Source organism: Pristiophorus japonicus, chromosome 3 (assembly GCF_044704955.1).
Source record: "Pristiophorus japonicus isolate sPriJap1 chromosome 3, sPriJap1.hap1, whole genome shotgun sequence".
In the NCBI taxonomy this organism is placed as follows: Eukaryota; Metazoa; Chordata; class Chondrichthyes; family Pristiophoridae; genus Pristiophorus; species Pristiophorus japonicus.
Genome location: NC_091979.1, coordinates 111,695,969 through 111,713,999, shown reverse-complemented (window position 1 = coordinate 111,713,999; position 18,031 = coordinate 111,695,969). Strand labels below are relative to the sequence as shown.

Genomic DNA, 18,031 nt, shown 5'->3' with positions numbered 1-18,031 from the left:
GGTGGTGAAGGTGTGTACCCCATACACTTCCTCTTCAGCCTCGGGTTGAGTTGCCTCTCTTTTCCCGTTCAGCATGATCCACACCAGATCGGTCATCTTCTGCCGACTCTGCCACATGGTGAGTCGCAGTATATTTGCACATTTGCTGGCGGTACCCCACTGTTCCACAGCCCTTGCACATGTAGTGCTTGAATCGACATTGATGGGCCGGATGATTACCCCCACAGTGCCAACATGGTGTTAATGGATTTGCATTCACGCCCCACAGCGGACTCTGAGTCATCCTAGGTCTGGCCTCTGCAGGTGTGTAGGCCCTGCCATGTACAATTCTGCCTGCTGAAAGCATTATTTTATGCACAGTACTTGCCGGTGAGCTTCGATGCTGCAAAGATATCTGTTTAGTGTTATCGTTTATGGACATGAAAGCCTGGACTATCGTGATGACCTTGCTCAGATCTAGGGATTCGGCAGACAGTAATTTGCGAAGAATGACCTCGTGGCCGATTCCAAGCACGAAAAAATCCCGCAACATTTCCCCCAAAAATCCAGCAAATACGCACGGTCCCGCAAGGCATCTTAGGTTGGCGACATAGCTCGCCACTCCTGGCCCTAGGAGCGATGGTGCGTATAAAAGCGATACCTGATCATTAAGATGCTCTCCTTCGGCTTGAGGTGTTCCTGAACCAGCGTGCACAACTCTGCATATGTCTTGTCCGTTGGTTTCATCGGTGCTAGCAGATTTTTACGAGGCCATATATCGTGGACCCACAAACAGTAAGGAGGATCGCCCTGCACTTGACCACGGTATCTTCCGTATCCAGCTCGTTGGCCACAAAGTACTAGTCAAGACGCTCAATGAAGGCTTCCCAATCATCACCCTCAACAAATCTCTCAAGAGTACCAATGGCAGCCATAGCCGCGGGAAAGTTTGTGATCTGTTACTCGTCGCCAATTGTGATGTTCAGAATAACTCCACAAGACTGTATACTGTAAGCTCAAACTGTTGTGACCTTTTTCTCTTTAATGTAACTCCAGAGTGAGGAGGCAACATGGTAGACTGCCTTTTATACCTGCTTGCCCTGGGTGTGCAGGTGACCCTTGGGTCTCCAACAGGTGCGCCCCCTGGTGGCAAGTCTTACACCTTAGTAAAGTTTACATACATTCAGAACGTATCCTAGAAAGGAGTCTATGGGTTAGAACCTCCACTTTTTTAGCCTGCTTAACGCCCACTTAACGCCCATTTAACTGCTGAAATGACGTATAATGCCCAGATGTCGCTCATTTTGGCACAAAATGGAAACTGACAGGTTTTTTTAGGAGACTTATCGACGAGCGTTATTTTCCCAATGGGCTTAATGCCGAGAAAAATTATTACTGCTCGCCCACTTTTTAGGGGCGGGATCAGCAGAATGGACGATTTCAACACCCATATTATTGTCCAGCGTTACTTTCCTCATGGACTTAACACCGAGATTCAATAATAATACCTGCCGACTGTTTTTTGCGTAAAGAGCATATTTACCCAAACTAGCGGCCATGGAGATCGCCCACCATCAATTTCACCACTTCCCGCACATATCGCCCAGAATATCGCCCGCTCAAGAAACCGCCCACAAAAAGTGGAACTAACTGGGACGGACGCCAGCAGTGTGGCTGGCATTTATTAACTCTCACTCTTATGTGAGGAGCTGATATCGGAAAGATTTGCCTGAAAGAGCACTGATGTGAGTGACAACGCTGACACACTGCTGTGTGTGTGCAGCTCAGACATCAATGGTGCCCATCACCTTGGTGCCAGTTAAAGTTTATGTTGATTGATGTTAAGTTGTATTTAACCCTTTCATGGTAAGGAATCACCAGTGTGTAACGGTCCAGCTATCTGAGACACTGCACAACAAGGTTATGTTCAATAACAAAAGTTTAATACCAACATTGGTCTGAAATCATAAGTAACAACGCCAATAACACCCAACCCCCGCCCACATCCCACTTTTTCCACCGTTGACATAAACCACATGGTCAACATGTCCAATAACACAGAATACAAAGGCAAAGCAGGAGCGTGGTCCCCAGCCTTTATACATTGCAACAAATTGCATACACCCAGATGAAGATATAACACAGCCATCACCTATACACATGCACCTCAATTTCCTTCCCTCCTCTCTTTCTTCTCCCCACCTCTACCCCTTCTCCTCCTCGCTCCATGGCGCCTGGCCGACGAGCTCCTCAGGCGGTGCCTCATTGAGGGGGATGAAGGCAGATGCGTTGGTTGGACGGGTACGGGAGTGAGGAGTGCCGAGGGGACAACATTCTCTGATGCAGAAGCAGGATCTTGGTCCTTGCTCGCATCTGTTGTTCGCAGTGGTGGTGCAGAACCTAGGGGTGGAGTACCGCGCTCTGGGACCACTGGGAGGGAGGGCTGTGGCAGGAGTGTTCCTGGCTATCACATCCAGGGACTCCGCCATGCGCGGAATGTACTCGGACATGGTGGCCAGGTGTCAGGATATGCCCCCCAAACTTCAATGAGCTGGTCACCAATGTCTACAGTCCTCCTGGACAACTGAACCATTTCTCCGCTGCCATGTCGCACCTGTGGAACAGACCTGCCCGTCCACGAGGCCTCCGCGGGGTCGTCGCCGTCCTGGGGACAAATTGGGTGCCCTATGGAGAGGTGCTTGGGGCCGGCACTTCCAGAGTGAAGGTGGAAATGACCAGAGAACCAATAGATGGCCTTGGGGTGGAATGGGTTCTGGAGCGTGGCGAAGCAGGTTCTTCGAAGTCCGCACTCTTATCTGTCGAGAACAGACCCAACGGATTGACGGGCAACAGTCGGAGCTCCTCAGCACCAGATGTAGTAGAATCATCCGCCAACTCCTGCCCCGCACCCCCACCCTCTGGCCTCTGTGGCCTTGCCTGGGACCGTGCTGCTGGCTGAGCTGCAAGACACAAATGAGGTTGTTAGAGGAACAGGGGGTGCTAGGGTGACAAGGTAAGTCAAGCACGAAACACAGCATATGAACGACAAAAACACCACCACTCTCAAAATCATCGCAGACATCACATTTCATGACCATCAACACATTGTGGATTGCAATGATTTTCATTAGGCCAGCATTATTTCTATGACACTTTTAGAAATCATTTATCAAAAATGATTGGTTGGATATGAGCTGGTGTGGCATCTATTGACTTTACATCACGCAATGGTGCAAGCTTTACTCACATGGCATCACCTCAGGGTCTGCAGATGCGTCCGTGGCTGTCCAGGTGTGCTTCCCCAAGAGTGCTAGCACTCGCTCCTCCATGTCAGTGATCTCCTTGGGCACTGGTGGCTCCCCACCCGTTCGCCTCTGCATGGACCTCATCGTCGATAGCTTCTTCTGTAAAAGGTGACAGGATGACATGGCATGAGATCATTGCATGATATCATTGCTAGGTACTGTCACAGACACTGATACAGCACATAACCAACAGATATAATCATGATTATTATGATTATTATCATTCTTTACCTAAAGATGTACACCATCACTGCAGGCTTTGAATAAAACATTCCCAGTCAAAGTGTAAAACCTCACATCTGCTGATAGTCACTCATGACTGTTATAAATCAAATTATATAAATACATAAGTACATGTAAATCAATGTAATACTTACTCTTGCGGATCCCACAAGGCCGTTCCATCGTTTGCAGCATTGGTTGCCCTCACGCACCTAGTTGGTTGCCGACGAGACCACCTCTGCTATCTCGATCCATATCCTCTGGTAGACCTTTGGGGTGGGCTTCCCACACCGTCCCTGTGTCAAATCACCCCAGCGTGACTCGACCTCCTACAGGAGGGAGGCATTTGCCTCGTCCGAGAGCCCCCTGACTCTTTTGCGGTCTCCAATGTGCTCCTCTCCCACCTCACTGCTCTCTCCAGCATTAGTCTCCACAGCGTGCTGTGATGTCTCCTCCTCTCCCTCCGTTATAGGGCAAATTTGGTCAAATATGTGGCTGTTAACAGCTACTTTTTGTTTGCCTACTTGCTGTGACGCTTTAAAGCCTCCCTCCTTCCTCCCAAAGCAGCCACACCACACCCAGCCACTCATTCAGTCCCTCTGAGCGCCCTCTCACTGTCTCCTCTTCTGCGCATGTCACGGTGACCCTTGGCCTCCTGAGTCGCGGGAATCGAGCGTTGCCATGCCATTGCTAAGGACGGCCACACTTTATGGCAGAAGGTCAAAATAATTTAACGCTACCGCCCATTTGATATCGCTCATGGTAGCACCCATTTTCAAAATGTAAACTATGTGTTTTGAGAATGGGCGAGAAGCCGGCGATCTGAAAACCCTTTTTTACTGCCCGCGCCGGAAATAACGCCCATTTTTGGGCGATAAACTCAAAAGTGGAGGTTCTAACCCTATGGGTTCAGAAGCAGAGGAGAGAAACGTGGTAGAGATTGTAGCTTTGATAAAGCTTTATTTTTGCAATAGACAACAGACACGAGAAATTTTCCGATAAAGTTATAAATTTTGTGACCATCAAAGTAGTTGTAAAAAGGAAATATGCACACATTTTAAGCAGACTAAAGCCTAAGTTTTGACAGTGATCTGACAAGACTCCTAGAAGAGTATTTATTGGCTGTTGATGACTTTGCCGTACCACTGCTATAATACTGGCATGTGTGAGTGAAGTGATGTTGAATAATACTATCTCATCACTTGGTTCTCTCAAATGACTCTATCTAAGTGAAAACTGCCATTACTATAGCTCAACTTTTTAAGAATTCTCAGCCACATCAATTTCTTTATAGGGCATATGAGACATCGAAAATCTACAGGGATCTTAAATTAAGAGGAGCTCTCATTCAAAACAAGCAGTTAAGACTTCTGCCACAGGAACAGGTTTATGATAAAATTAATGGTGTCTGGAATCTATCAAGTGATCAGGTATGTTATACCCTATTCCTTTTGTTCTGTAAAGTGTGCCTATATTGGGTATAGTTAGCTTACATCTGCAGATTTTGCGTTTGCTTCTCTGTTACTTTGTTGCTCCATGAATAATATTCCTTTTTGTTTTTCTTCCCCTACAGGGCAACTTGGGAACCTTTTTCATCACAAATGTGCGGATAGTATGGCATGCAAACATGAATGATAGTTTTAATGTTAGCATTCCCTATCTACAAATTGTAAGTTTTTGTTCTCCTTTCTAGTAATGTGTGCATTCTAGGCATTCTCAAAATGTCTTATAAATAAATATGTATTAAAAATATAGTCCAATGAGCACCTGAAAGTGATTTTGTATATCCGATTAGAGAACGTATTGCTGCTACCAGCTTTCACACTGGTAGTTTCCATAATTAGATTATACCAGCCGATTGGGTAGTTAGCGCTATGTAGCGGATTTTTTTGCTGCACGTTGTGTTTTCCCTTGATCCAGTGGCTTCAAAGAAGACTGGTCCAAATTTACAGCTTCTATTAATGTTTTTTGAGTGGTTCCATAACCCATCGATGAGTGCCGCCCCCCCCGCCCCGTCATATCCCGCTGGATGTCAAGTCAGAATATTAGAGCTGGAGTTGTCTGGAGCAGGGCTTGAACCCTACACATACTGACTCAGAGGCAAATGCTAACCACTGTGGCAAAGGCTCGCTCCTGGAAGTGATTAAAAGGCTATAATTTAATAATAATGAAGTGATATCTTAACCAATGAGTTTGAACCATAAAAACAGTATATACTGCATCAGTTGCAAATGGGAGGAAGAGCATAGTTTTTGGTCCAATTTGGTACCTTCTGCAGTTATCAGTGTATTCTATGCCCTTAACTCTAGGTAACATTGATGCAAGAGGATTCATAATTGTGACAATGCTACAAATTTGTAAAGAAATATTCTGCATTAGATGCAGAAAATTCCATATTTTAAATAATGTTTAAATCTCCATTTTTTGGGAGTATATGGTTAAAATCTGCAGTTTTTAATATAGTTTTTGGTAACCTTTTGATATATGCATGACACAAAGTTTATGTGTTTCATTCCAGCGATCAATAAAAATCAGGGACTCGAAGTTTGGGCTAGCACTTGTAATAGAAAGTTCACAACAGGTAAGCCTTTTAAAAATATTTATTTTGACAAATATATTTTAACATGATGTATACTAGTAATATTATTCTTACTGCATAAATCGAAATCTATATATTATGGTTTGACAACAAACTACAAGAATATTTTGTTTAAATATGCTTATGTAGACAACCAGAATAATGAATGTAATGTCTTTGTCGTTATTTTTAGAGTGGCGGGTATGTGCTTGGTTTTAAAATTGATCCTGTGGAGAAACTTCAAGAGGCGGTAAAGGAGATAAATTCTTTGCATAAAGTTTACTCTGCCTGCCCTATCTTTGGAGTTCAGTTTGAAATGGAGGAAAAGGTGCTCATTTGTTATATTTTAAGTATTACAATCCAGTGTAATGTGCTTTAAGTTAGATTTAATAAGTTGTGATTATTTTTTAGGGAAGAATTCTAACCGCTGTGAACTGTTGGAATATGTGCAAAGATATGGCAGCACAGCTAGTTATATAAAATACACTTTTGAACTGATTAAGTGGTCCTGTGCTACTCTTTATTACCATTTACAAATTACAACTGGTACAAAACTCCGCCATCCATTCTTGGTTAAAGGGAATGTGACTAGAGAATAACCACTATAGGCCACAATTTTAATCTGGAGGCAGGGAAGGAGCATGGGTGCTAGTAAGTGGTCGAGAAACCCAGAAGAACGGATTTCTCACAAGCCCTGCCGAATTTAATCGCAGGGCCTGATTACCATTTCAAAGCTATGTTTCCTGCCCACAGCCCCCCAGGTTAAGAGGCTGGCTGGCTGTTGGGCAAGTAGGCCTGGTGGCACTAGGGCGCAGAGAGACTTGGGGTGTGGTCAGGGTCCGAAGGAGGATCAGGGTCAGAGGAGGATCGGGAAGGGGTGGTGGTCAGGGACCAGAGTGGGGAGGTCGTAGGCTGGAGGCGGGGTCTGGGCTGTGGGCTATGCATTGAAGGCCAGAGGGAGGATCGGAGGCCTCGGGACGGGGGGGCGGGGGGGGGGGATTGGGTGGGGGGTGGGGCAGAAGAGTGGCGGGGGTGAGGGAAGGCAGGGACGCTGGATCCAGCAGGTAAGTGGAAAGGCACTTACCTCCTGGATCCAGCAATCCTCGCCTCCCTTTAGCTGGTGCATTCCCTGAGGCCAGGAAAACTCGACCGCCCACAGTTAAATTTTGAAATGGTGGATCACCATGAGGTAGCCTCATTATAATATTTAAATGGGCGACCTGCTTCCTGGGAGCGGGTTGGCTCCCTGTCCCGCCTCTGTTAAAACTGGAAGTAGATGGGTTTGTGGTCAGGATTCAGTTTGTTTCTTAACTCTTTAACCTCCCACCCAACTCCAACCCACCTGTTTTTTGGAGTTAAAATTCCTCCCCCCCCCACCCCCCCAATGGTGTTTTACCCCGACCTCCAACTCACACTTTCTTTGCGCAGTGCTCCCCACTGACAATTGGTGAGTTTACCCAATTCTTTACCATGTTCTGAGAATTTTTTTCCTTTGAGGCAGATTAAGGTAATTAATGAGAATGCTGCTGAATTCATAGCTCCCAATGTTAGAGCCAGGGCAATGGAGCGAAGGTTTTATTTGACCAAGATATTCAGTATATGTGGAAATAATGGTTGTGCTTAGTAAGCATGTCTTCAATAAAACTGATTGGACACTTGTTTGGGCAGGCATGTCTTTTGGCTCTTGCTCAGTATCATCATCTGGGTTTGGTTGAGACTGCGTGTGTGTTTTCTGCAACCTGCTCCATTGTAAAGCCCATCTGCAGGGCAAAGTTATGGGAAACAGAGCAAATTGTAGTTACCTTTGTTGGTTGGGTTGTACACGTGCACTTGCCCTTATTGGTCTAGACATTTGATCTTTGTTTCAGGATGCCACTGTTGTGCTTGGTCAAGACTATGGTAACAATGTGTGCATCGTTATATCAGTGTAGTGTCAGCCTTGGCTCAGTGTTGGCACACTCCCCTCTGAATCAGGAGGTCATGGGTTCAACTCCATTCTGGAACTTGAGCACAGCATCTAGACTGGCACACCAATACTGATGGAGTACTGCATTTTCAGAGATGCCATCTTTTGAATGATACATTGAAGAAAGAAGAGGAGTTTTCCTGGCTAACATAAAAGGTTACTGCACAAGATAAAAGCTCACGGGATTGAGGGTAATATATTAGCATGGATAGAGGATTGACTAACAAACAGAAAACAGAGTCGGGATAAATGGATCATTTTCAGATTAGCAAACTGTATCTCGTGGGGTGCCACAGAGATCAGTACTGGGGCCTCAACTATGACTTGGATGAAGGGATTAAGTATAATGTAGCCAAATTTGCTGATGATACAAAGGTAGGTGGGAAAGCAAAAGTTATGAAGAGGATGCAAAGAATTTGTAAAGGGATTATAGATAGGCTAAGTGAGTGGACAAAAATTTGGCAGATGGAATATAATGTGGGAAAGTGTGAGATTATCCACTTTGGTAGGAAAAATAAAAAAGCAAATTATTTAAATGGGGAGAGATTAAAAAATACTCCACTACAGAGGGATCTGGGGGTCCTTGTACATGAAACTCAAAAAGTCAGCACGCAGGTACAGCAAATAATTAGGAAAGCAAATAAAGTGCTGGCCTTTATTGCAAAGGGGATGGAGTATAAAAGTAAGGAAGTCCTGCTACAACTGTGCAGGGTGTTGGTGAGACCACAACCTGGAGTACTGCGTACAGTTTTGGTCTCCTTATTTAAGGAGGGATATGCATGCATTGGAGGCACTTCAGAGAAGGTTCACGAGGTTGATTCCTGAGATGAAGGGGTTGTCATATGAAGAAAGGTTGAGCAGGTTGGACCTATACTCATTGGAGTTGAGAAGAATGAGAGGTGATCTTATTGAAACGTATAAGATTCTGAGGGGGCTTGATAGGGTAGATGCAGAGAGGATGTTTCCCCTCATGGGAGAATGTAGAACTAGGGGGCATAATCTCAGAATAAGGGGATATTGTGTATCTGCAAAGCATGCACTCCCATATTCCACCACCAGGGAGCGCATCCCCTGAAGTCCCAAGGGATCCTAGCATCCCTTGGGAGCACTGTATATAAGCCAGCCCCGAAGGCCTGTTCCTCACTCTGGAGTGTCTTCTTAAAGACTGAGGTCACTGTTACTTTAACCTCCTTGTGTGCAGCCTCATCTGTGTTAGGAACACAATAACTGGCAACGAGAATACGAATCCAACGCAAAGATGCAGCAAACTGTGGGCATCCTGGAGAAGTTCTCGGAGGGTGAGGACTAGGAAGCCTATGTCGAACGGCTAGACCAGTACTTTGTAGCTAACGAGCTGGTTGGAGAAGGAAGCGCTGCAAAAAGGAGAGTGGTCCTCCTCACAGTCTGCGGGGCACTGACCTACAACCTCATGAAGAATCTTCTGGCTCCGGTGATACCCACAGATAAGTCGTATGAGGAGCTGTGTACACTGGTTCGGGAGCATCTTAACCCAAGGAAGAGCGCGCTGATGGCGAGGTATCGGTTCTACACGTGCCAGCGATCTGAAGGTCAGGAAGTGGCAAGCTACGTTGCCGAGCTAAGGCGACTTGCAGGACAATGTGAGTTCAATGGCTACTTGGAGCAAATGCTCAGAGACTTTTTTGTACTGGGCATTGGCATGAGACCATCCTACGAAAACTTTTGACTGTAGAGACACCAACCCTCAGTAAGGCCATTGCGATAGCACAGGCGTTTATGTCCACCAGTGATAACACCAAAAAAATTGCTCAGCACACAAGTGCTAGCAATGTTCATAAATCAACTGGAACTGTGTTTGCGAGCAGAAATGTACAGGGCAGAACCCACGAGTCTGCAACTGCCAGCAGGCCTTAGGTGACCCAGATGACTCAGAGTCCCCAACAAAGAATGAATGCAAGGCAATTCACACCTTGTTGGCGTTGTGAAAGCTTCCATTCAGCCTATTCATGCCGCTTTAAAGGGTATGTTTGCAAGAGCTGTGGAACAATGGGGCACCTCCAAAGAGCTTGCAAATGAGCTGCAAGCTCTGCGAAACCTGCTAACTACAACGTGGCAGAGGAAGATCGGTCCATGGTGGATCAAAGCAATTTCGAGCCTCAGAGAGAGGAGGCAGATGCTGAAGTACACGGGGTGCACACATTTGAGACGAAATGTCCACCTATAATGCTGAATGTAAAATTGAATGGCTTACTCGTAGCCATGGAACTGGACACTGGCGCTAGCCAATCCATCATGAGTAAAAAGATGTTTGAGAGATTGTGGTGCAACAAGGCATTCAGACCAGCCCTGAGCCCCATTCACACGAAACTGAGAACGTACAACAAAGAGCTTATCACTGTCCTGGGCAGTGCCATGGTCAAGGTCACCTACGAGGGCACAGTGCACGAACTGCCACTCTGGATTGTCCCGGGCGATGACCCCACACTGCTTGGAAGGAGCTGGCTGGGCAAAATCCGCTGGAACTGGCATAACATTCGAGCGCTATCACATGTCGATAAGGCCTCATGTACCCAGGTTCTTAACAAATTTCCTTCCTTTTTTGAGCCATGCATTGGAAACTTTTCCGGGGCGAAGGTGCGGATCCACTTGGTCCTAGAGGCACGACCCATTCACCACAAGGCGAGAGCGGTACCTCACATGATGAGGGAGAGAGTGGAAATCGAGCTGGACAGGCTGCAACGCGAGGACATCATCTCCTCAGTGGAATTCAGCGAGTGGGCCAGCCCGATTGTTCCAGTACTCAAAAGTGATGGCACGGTCAGGATTTGCGGTGATTATAAAGTAACTATTAATCGTTTCTCGCTACAGGACCAATACCCGCTACCTAAGGCAGACGACCTATTTGCGACACTGGCAGGAGGCAAGACGTTCACCAAGCTCGACCTGACTTCGGCCGACATGACGCAGGAGCTGGAGGAGTCTTCAAAGGGCCTCACCTGCATCAACACGCACAAGGGACTGTTCATCTACAACAGATGCCCGATTGGAATTTGGTCAGCTGCAGCGATCTTCCAGAGAAACGTGGAGAGCCTACTCAAGTCGGTACCACACACGGTGGTCTTTCAGGACGACCTGGTCATGGGTTGGGACACCGTCGAGCACCTACAAAACCTGGAGGAGGTCCTCCAGCGACTGGATCGCGTAGGGCTGCGGCTGAAGAGGTCGAAATGCGTCTTCATGGCAACAGAAGTGGAGCTTTTGGGGAGAAAGATCGCGGCGGATGGCATTCGGCCCACAGACGCCAAGACAGAGGCTATCAGGAACGTGTCCAGGCCACAGAACGTCACGGAGCTGCGGTCGTTCCTGGGACTCTTCAACTATTTTGGTAACTTCCTACCGGGGTTAAGCACCCTCTTAGAGCCCCTACATGTGTTATTGCGCAAAGGTGAGAACTGGGTATGGGGAAAAAAAACAAGTAATTGCTTTTGAGAAAGCCATAAACATTTTATGCTCCAACAAGCTGCTTGTATTGTATAACCCGTGTAAAAGACTTGTGCTAGCATGTGACGCGTCGTCGTACGGAGTCGGGTGTGTATGGCAACAAGCTAACGTTGCGGGGAAGTTGCAACCTGTCGCCTATGCTTCCAGGAGCTTGTCTAAGGCCGAGAGGGCCTACAGCATGATTGAGAAAAAGGCATTAGCGTGTGTGTTCAGGGTAAAGAAAATGCATCAGTACCTGTTTGGCCTCAAATTTGAGCTGGAAACCAATCACAAGCCCCTCACATCCCTGTTCGCTGAAAACAAGGGGATAAATACTAATGCCTCAGCCCGCATACAAAGGTGGGCACTCACGCTATCAGCGTATAACTATACCATCTGCCACAGGCCAGGCACCGAGAACTGTGCGGATGCTCTCAGTCGGCTACCATTGACCCCCACAGGGGGTGGAAATGGCGCAGCCTGCAAACTTGTTGATAGTGGCGCAGCCCGCAGACTTGTTGATAGTCATGGAAGCGTTTGGAAATGATAAATCACCTGTCACAACCCGCCAGATTCGGACTTGGACTAGCCAAGATCCTCTGCCGTCCCTAGTAAATAAACTGTGTACTGCATGGGAGCTGGGCCAGCATCCCTGTTGAAATGCAAGAGCCAATCAAGCCGTTCCAACGCCGAAAGGACGCGCTGTCCATTCAGGCAGACTGCCTGTTGTGGGGTAACCGCGTAGTGCTACCAAAAAAGGGCAGGGAGAAGTTCATCTCGGATCTCCACAGCACACACCCGGGTATAGTAATGATGAAACCGATAGCCAGATCCCACGTGTGGTGGCCCGGTATCGACTCTGACTTTGAGTCCTGTGTACGGCAATGCAGCGTATGTGCTCAGTTGAGCAACGCGCCCAGAGAGGCACCACTAAGTTTGTGGTCCTGGCCCTCCAGACCATGGTCGAGGATCCATGTCGACTATGCGGGCCCGTTTCTCGGTAAAATGTTCCTGATGGTGGTGAATGCTTTTTCAAAATGGATTGAATGTGAAATAATGTCGGGAAGCACCGCCACCGCCACCATTGAAAGCCTGAGGGCCATGTTTGCCATCCACGGCCTGCCTGACATACTGGTCAGTGACAACGGGCCATGTTTCACCAGTGCCGAATTTAAAGAATTCATGACCCGCAATGGGATCAAACATGTCACCTCGGCCCCGTTTAAACCAGCCTCTAATGGGCAGGCAGAGCAGGCAGTACAAATCATCCAACAGGGCCTTAAACGAGTCACAGAAGCTCATTCCAAACCCGCCTGTCACGAGTACTGCTCAGCTACCACACGAGACCCCACTCGCTCACAGGGCTGCCCCCGGCTGAGCTACTCATGAAAAAGACACTTAAAACCAGACCCTCAATGGTTCACCCCAACCTGCACGATCAGGTAGAGAGCAGGCGGCAGCAACAAAATGTAAACGATGGTCGCGCCACTGTGTCACGGGAAATTGATCTGAATGACCCTGTGTATGTGCTAAACTATGGACCTGGTCCCAAGTGGATCGCGGGCACATTGATAGCTAAAGAAGGGAATAGGGTGTTTGTAGTCAAACTAGACAATGGACAAATTTGTAGAGAGCACCTGGACCAAACGAGGCTGCGGTTCAGACTGCCCTGAACAACCCACAGCAGACACCACCTTTTCGAGCCCACAACACACACCCAAAGGATCAACGACACCATGCCGGACCAGGAAATCGAACCCAATCTGCCCAATAGCCCAGCAAGGCCAGGCTCACCTAGCAGCTCTGCAGGGCCAACAACACGCCAGCCCAGCGAGGGCACAGCCAACACACCAGAACAGACATTTGTACCGAGGCGGTCCACCAGGGAAAGAAAGGCTCCTGACCGCCTCACCTTGTAAATAGTTTTCACTTTGACTTTGGCGGCGGGGGGGGGGGGGGAGTGATGTTGTGTATCTGTAAAGTATGCACTCCCATGTTCCACCACCAGGGAGCTCATCCCCTGAATTCCCAAGGGATCCCAGCACTGTATATAAGCTGGCCCCTTAGGCCTGTTCCTCACTCTGGAGTGTCTTCTTAAAAACTGAGGTCACTGTTACTTTAACCTCCCTGTGTGCAGCCTCATCTGTGTTAGGAACATAATCGGGGTCGCCCATTTAAAATGGAAATGAGGAGGAATTTCTTCTCTCAGGGTTTGTGAATCCTTGGAATTCTCTCCTTTAGAGAGCTGTGAAGGCTGGGTCATTGAATATATTTAAGGATTTTTGAGCGATGAGAGAGTCGAGGGTTATGGGGAGAGGGGAGGGAAGTGGAGTCGAGGCCAAGATCAGATCAGCCATGATCTTATTGAATGGCGGAGCAGGCTCGAGGAGTCAGATGGCCTACTCCTGCTCCTATTTCTTATGTTCTAACATTTATCCCTCAACCAACGACGCCATTCATCTCATTGCTGTTTGTGGGAACTTGCTGTACACAAATTGGCTGCCATGTTTGGCTACATAACACTGGTTACATTTCACATGTAATTAACTGAATGCAAAGCACTTCGGGATAACCTGAGGATGTGAAAAGTCATACATAAATGCAAATACTTTAGTTCTTCCCTGCTGTTTCTCAATGGGGTAAGCAGTGAGGCTGCAGTGGATAACTTTGGTCCCCCAGCATCAATCCAGTCTTCTTGGCCCTTTAAATAATTGTGGATCTGTGGATTGTTGTCAAATGAATGGCACTTGCCACTGATGGGCATTAATGTTACTAATTCAGTATCTATGGTATAGACCCAGCTGTATATTGATAGAATAGAATCGCTAGAACTGTTTTAATTAGGAAACACTGCAGCTAATTTGCGCACAAGTAAACTCCCACAAATAGCAATGATTATGACCAGATAATCTGGGTTTTTTTTAAATTATGTTGATTGAGGGATAAATATTGGCCAGGACACCGGGGATCACTCCCCTGCTCTTCTTCGAAATAGTACCATGGGATCATTTACATCCACTTGAGAGAGCAGACGGGGCCTCGGTTTAACATATCCGAAAGACGGCACCTCCGACAGTGCAATGTTCCCTCAGCACCGCACTGGAGTGTCAGTCTAGATTTTTTTGTGCTCAAGTTCCTGGAGTGGGACTTGAACCCACAACCTTCTAACTCAGAGGCAAGAGTGCTACCCACTCAACCACAGCTAGCACAGTTTCTGCATACAGGTTTCGTTGAACAAGTCCAGGTACAGATATTTAGGCCTATATATGTGGTATGCACTCATTAATGATCTTAGATGCAAGTGCACCTATGTGGCATTCCTCTTGTGAGTCACATCTTTTACAATCTCAATAGAGAGTGATACCTAGAAGGATACCCATAGTTCCTTTTGAAACAGCACACAATAACCAATCACTGGAGAAATGGGCACGCAGAACAGATGTGGTAGAGTTTTAAGAAGCTGTCAGTAAGGTTCCAATAAGTTTCACTTTCCCTTTTTCCCACATCAACAATATAACACAGAGGCAATAAATGGCAAACAGCTACACAGAAATCTGAAAAACAGTAATACACCTTTCAGAGACAGCTGAACGGGAGAGGCGTCCATGCAGTGCCTGTTCCACAAAGGTGCTGGAGTTTCTGGAACGCTGTGGAGGCACGCCAAACATGTAATGGGAATATCTTCTAATTTACATAAAAATTGGGGCATAAATGAGTCTAGCACACATCAGGTGCAGACTGTAAGTGCAGGGGCTTCTGCATTGCATTATGATGTGTTCTGCAATGGTCTCTTAGAAGGTCTAAGTACTCCATAATGCAGGGAGTCAGAATCCAATGAGCCAAAGATCTATTGTTGGCCCCTTTATGTATTGATTGTACCTTAAGCTACTTCAGCTACTGCCTGGTAAGGTCACATTAATTTACAAAAAATAAGCTGTATTTGCCAGGGTAACTGGTGACAGCTATTTTTGTTAACAATGGGTTGGATCTCATTCTATTTATTAGTGAGTAAATAGAACAAAACTAATTGAAAAGGAACTAATTTATTCTTGGTTATCTCAAGGCTTAAGCAATGCAGGGATAATAGTGGATCTGTATGTACTGTGTCAATGGTTGTGTTACAGCCTCAGCCACTTGAGGACCTGACAGTTGAACAAGTTCAAGATGATGTTGAAATTGAACCAGAGGAACAGACTGATGCTTTTGTGGTGAGTGTCAATTATAAACAAATGCAACCAATACGTGAATGTACAACTTGATATTCAATGTAAATTGTGTATTTTTGGAAAATAGATTTGTTTATTCATTGAAAGGAAAATATTGACTGCCAGTTATACTAGGAACTACTAATAAAAAAGGCTCGTGTTACAGTAATTATGTGTATATTTCATTCTGCAATCCCATTATAAAATAGTGAAATCTGTGTATTAAGATCACCTTTGTAAATAGGCTAATCAGGTGCCTGGGTGGTGTTACTGTCTCCGCGTACCACATCACTTGAACTTGAAGCATTTATTAACGGTTACAAGTGCTTCCTTCATTATACATCTAAAATAATGAATATTCTAGGTGAGCAACAGATTTGTATACAATCCTTCATTGGTTTATGGTCAAAATTTGTACAGATGGTTCAGTTACTCATGCATATGCGCAAATCAAGAAACCTTATGCAAGTCTAGCTTATCTTGCATTCTACAATGTTTGATCATGTTTCTTTCCCTTGCCTTTCTTAATGAAAAAATATCTTGTGTCATTCTGAGTGCCTTGACAACACAGGTGAGGAGGCTATCAGTAATCAAGAGGTACGATGTTAGAGGTACAACATCGCAATTTATGCCTCATGTTGGAACATGTATGTCGGCAAATCTGTATGCTCTGATGATGGAAATTGCAAAGATAGAATTTTTGATATAATATAGAGTGATGTAGAAGAGCTTTAACTTTATTCTTATTTAAAAGTCAGTTACTTGACACCATTATTTTAGTTTTTTTCTGCTGTCAGGTGTATTGACTTTTTTAAATACAGGAAGTCTTTCATTTTGGGGAAGGAAATAAATCAAAGTGTTCATGTCTTTTATCAAGATTATCATGCTTACTTCTGCTTAGTCACCTTTTGTATCTCTTGCTTGACTTCAGCCTAATGGGTCTAATGCTACAAGTAATTGGCCTTCAGGTTTGGTATTGAACCTGATCTTAAAAATCTTAAGAGTACAGGTGGGAAGTTATGTCATATACTGAAACTTAGTAGAGGATGAGAAGTAAGGATTATGAGATTGGGCCTCATCACTTTTGAGTACTGGAATTTTCAATTGTACCACATAAACTAAAGCAGGGTAATCAAATGGAGAGTTTAGAAGGATTTATTTGAAACTTCATACTCTTTGAGACTTGGTGACACTATAATGTAATAGAATGTGTGAAACAGTACTTATGTCCTTAGGAAAGTGACATTTTAAAGAAAAGCACATTATTATTCTTGAGACATAATCCATTTTAGTTCTGCCACTAGCAGAGAGTGGGAAGTTAACCTATGATTTCCCTACATTACAACACTTCAATTTATGACTTTAGGATGTCCCAAAGGTGCTATATAAATGCAAGTTCTTTCTCTCTCTTACTGTAAAATTTTCTGGTGTATATTTAATTTATTTTGTCTTCTATTCTAGGCTTACTTTGCAGATGCTAATAAGGTATTTCTAACTTCCTTTGATCAGCTAATTGCTCATTGTGATTGTATCTTGAATATAGCTACTGCTACATATTGTGGAACTAAATGTAATCTTCTTGTATATTTACTTTTGATAAGCAACAAGACCGTGAGCCAGTTTATTCAGAGGAACTGGGGATTGCAATCGAGAAATTGAAAGATGGATTCACTCTTCAAGGACTTTGGGAAGTGATGGGTTGAACTTCAAGTTCACTTTTGTATTGATTTGTTTTAAGAAGTTCTTGTACAGAGACTACATGATGAAAATTCCAGTAATCATTGCTACTCAAAAATAAAGTTTAACCATTAAAAATGGCTTACTATCGTTCTGTTTCGTAATTATTTAAAAAATGAAGATTAATGTTTTGTTATGAATTTTTCTCATCTTCTCCTTACTCTAAGGTTATTAGCACCTGTTGTCCTTTTAAAGTTTAAATTCTCATTAAGATTTTAGCTGCACTGAGTAATACTGAAAATGGGTTAGTGCCAGGGGATAGCGACCCTGTCTATGCTTTGAGTGTTGCTGTCATCAATTTTAAAACTTTCTATCTCCAGTATTGTTTTACCTGTCGAAAAAGTTGATTGAAAATACAAAGTTCCGTCCAGTACTTAATTTTCAAGTGGGAAGGGAATCTTCTTCTTAGAATAACAATAGAAGGAAAACCCTATCTGATCTAGGCATTGGTTGGAGAGAACAATTCAAAATGTTTAAAAAAAAAATCTATCTGATCATTTAAACTTAAGGTCTGCTTTATGAACATTAGAAAATTAAAAATTTAATTTTAGAAAGACACTGAGATATGGCTATAATCACA

The 18,031-nt window shown here is 45.0% G+C and overlaps 1 protein-coding gene across 2 annotated transcripts in view; it reads left to right on the top strand.

Moving 5' to 3' along the window:
• Window positions 1-17,532, top strand: part of bbs5 (Bardet-Biedl syndrome 5) — a 66,343-nt gene extending 48,811 nt beyond the window's left edge. For both annotated transcript variants that reach the window (XM_070874697.1, XM_070874696.1), the window contains 7 exons: window positions 4,801-4,936; window positions 5,080-5,175; window positions 6,025-6,087; window positions 6,278-6,412; window positions 15,634-15,717; window positions 17,176-17,199; window positions 17,316-17,532. In XM_070874697.1, the coding sequence (XP_070730798.1) occupies window positions 4,801-4,936; window positions 5,080-5,175; window positions 6,025-6,087; window positions 6,278-6,412; window positions 15,634-15,717; window positions 17,176-17,199; window positions 17,316-17,417 (640 nt within the window). In that variant the 3' untranslated portion in view covers window positions 17,418-17,532. The remainder of the gene's footprint in view (window positions 1-4,800; window positions 4,937-5,079; window positions 5,176-6,024; window positions 6,088-6,277; window positions 6,413-15,633; window positions 15,718-17,175; window positions 17,200-17,315) is intronic.
• Window positions 17,533-18,031: the final 499 nt, after the last annotated feature.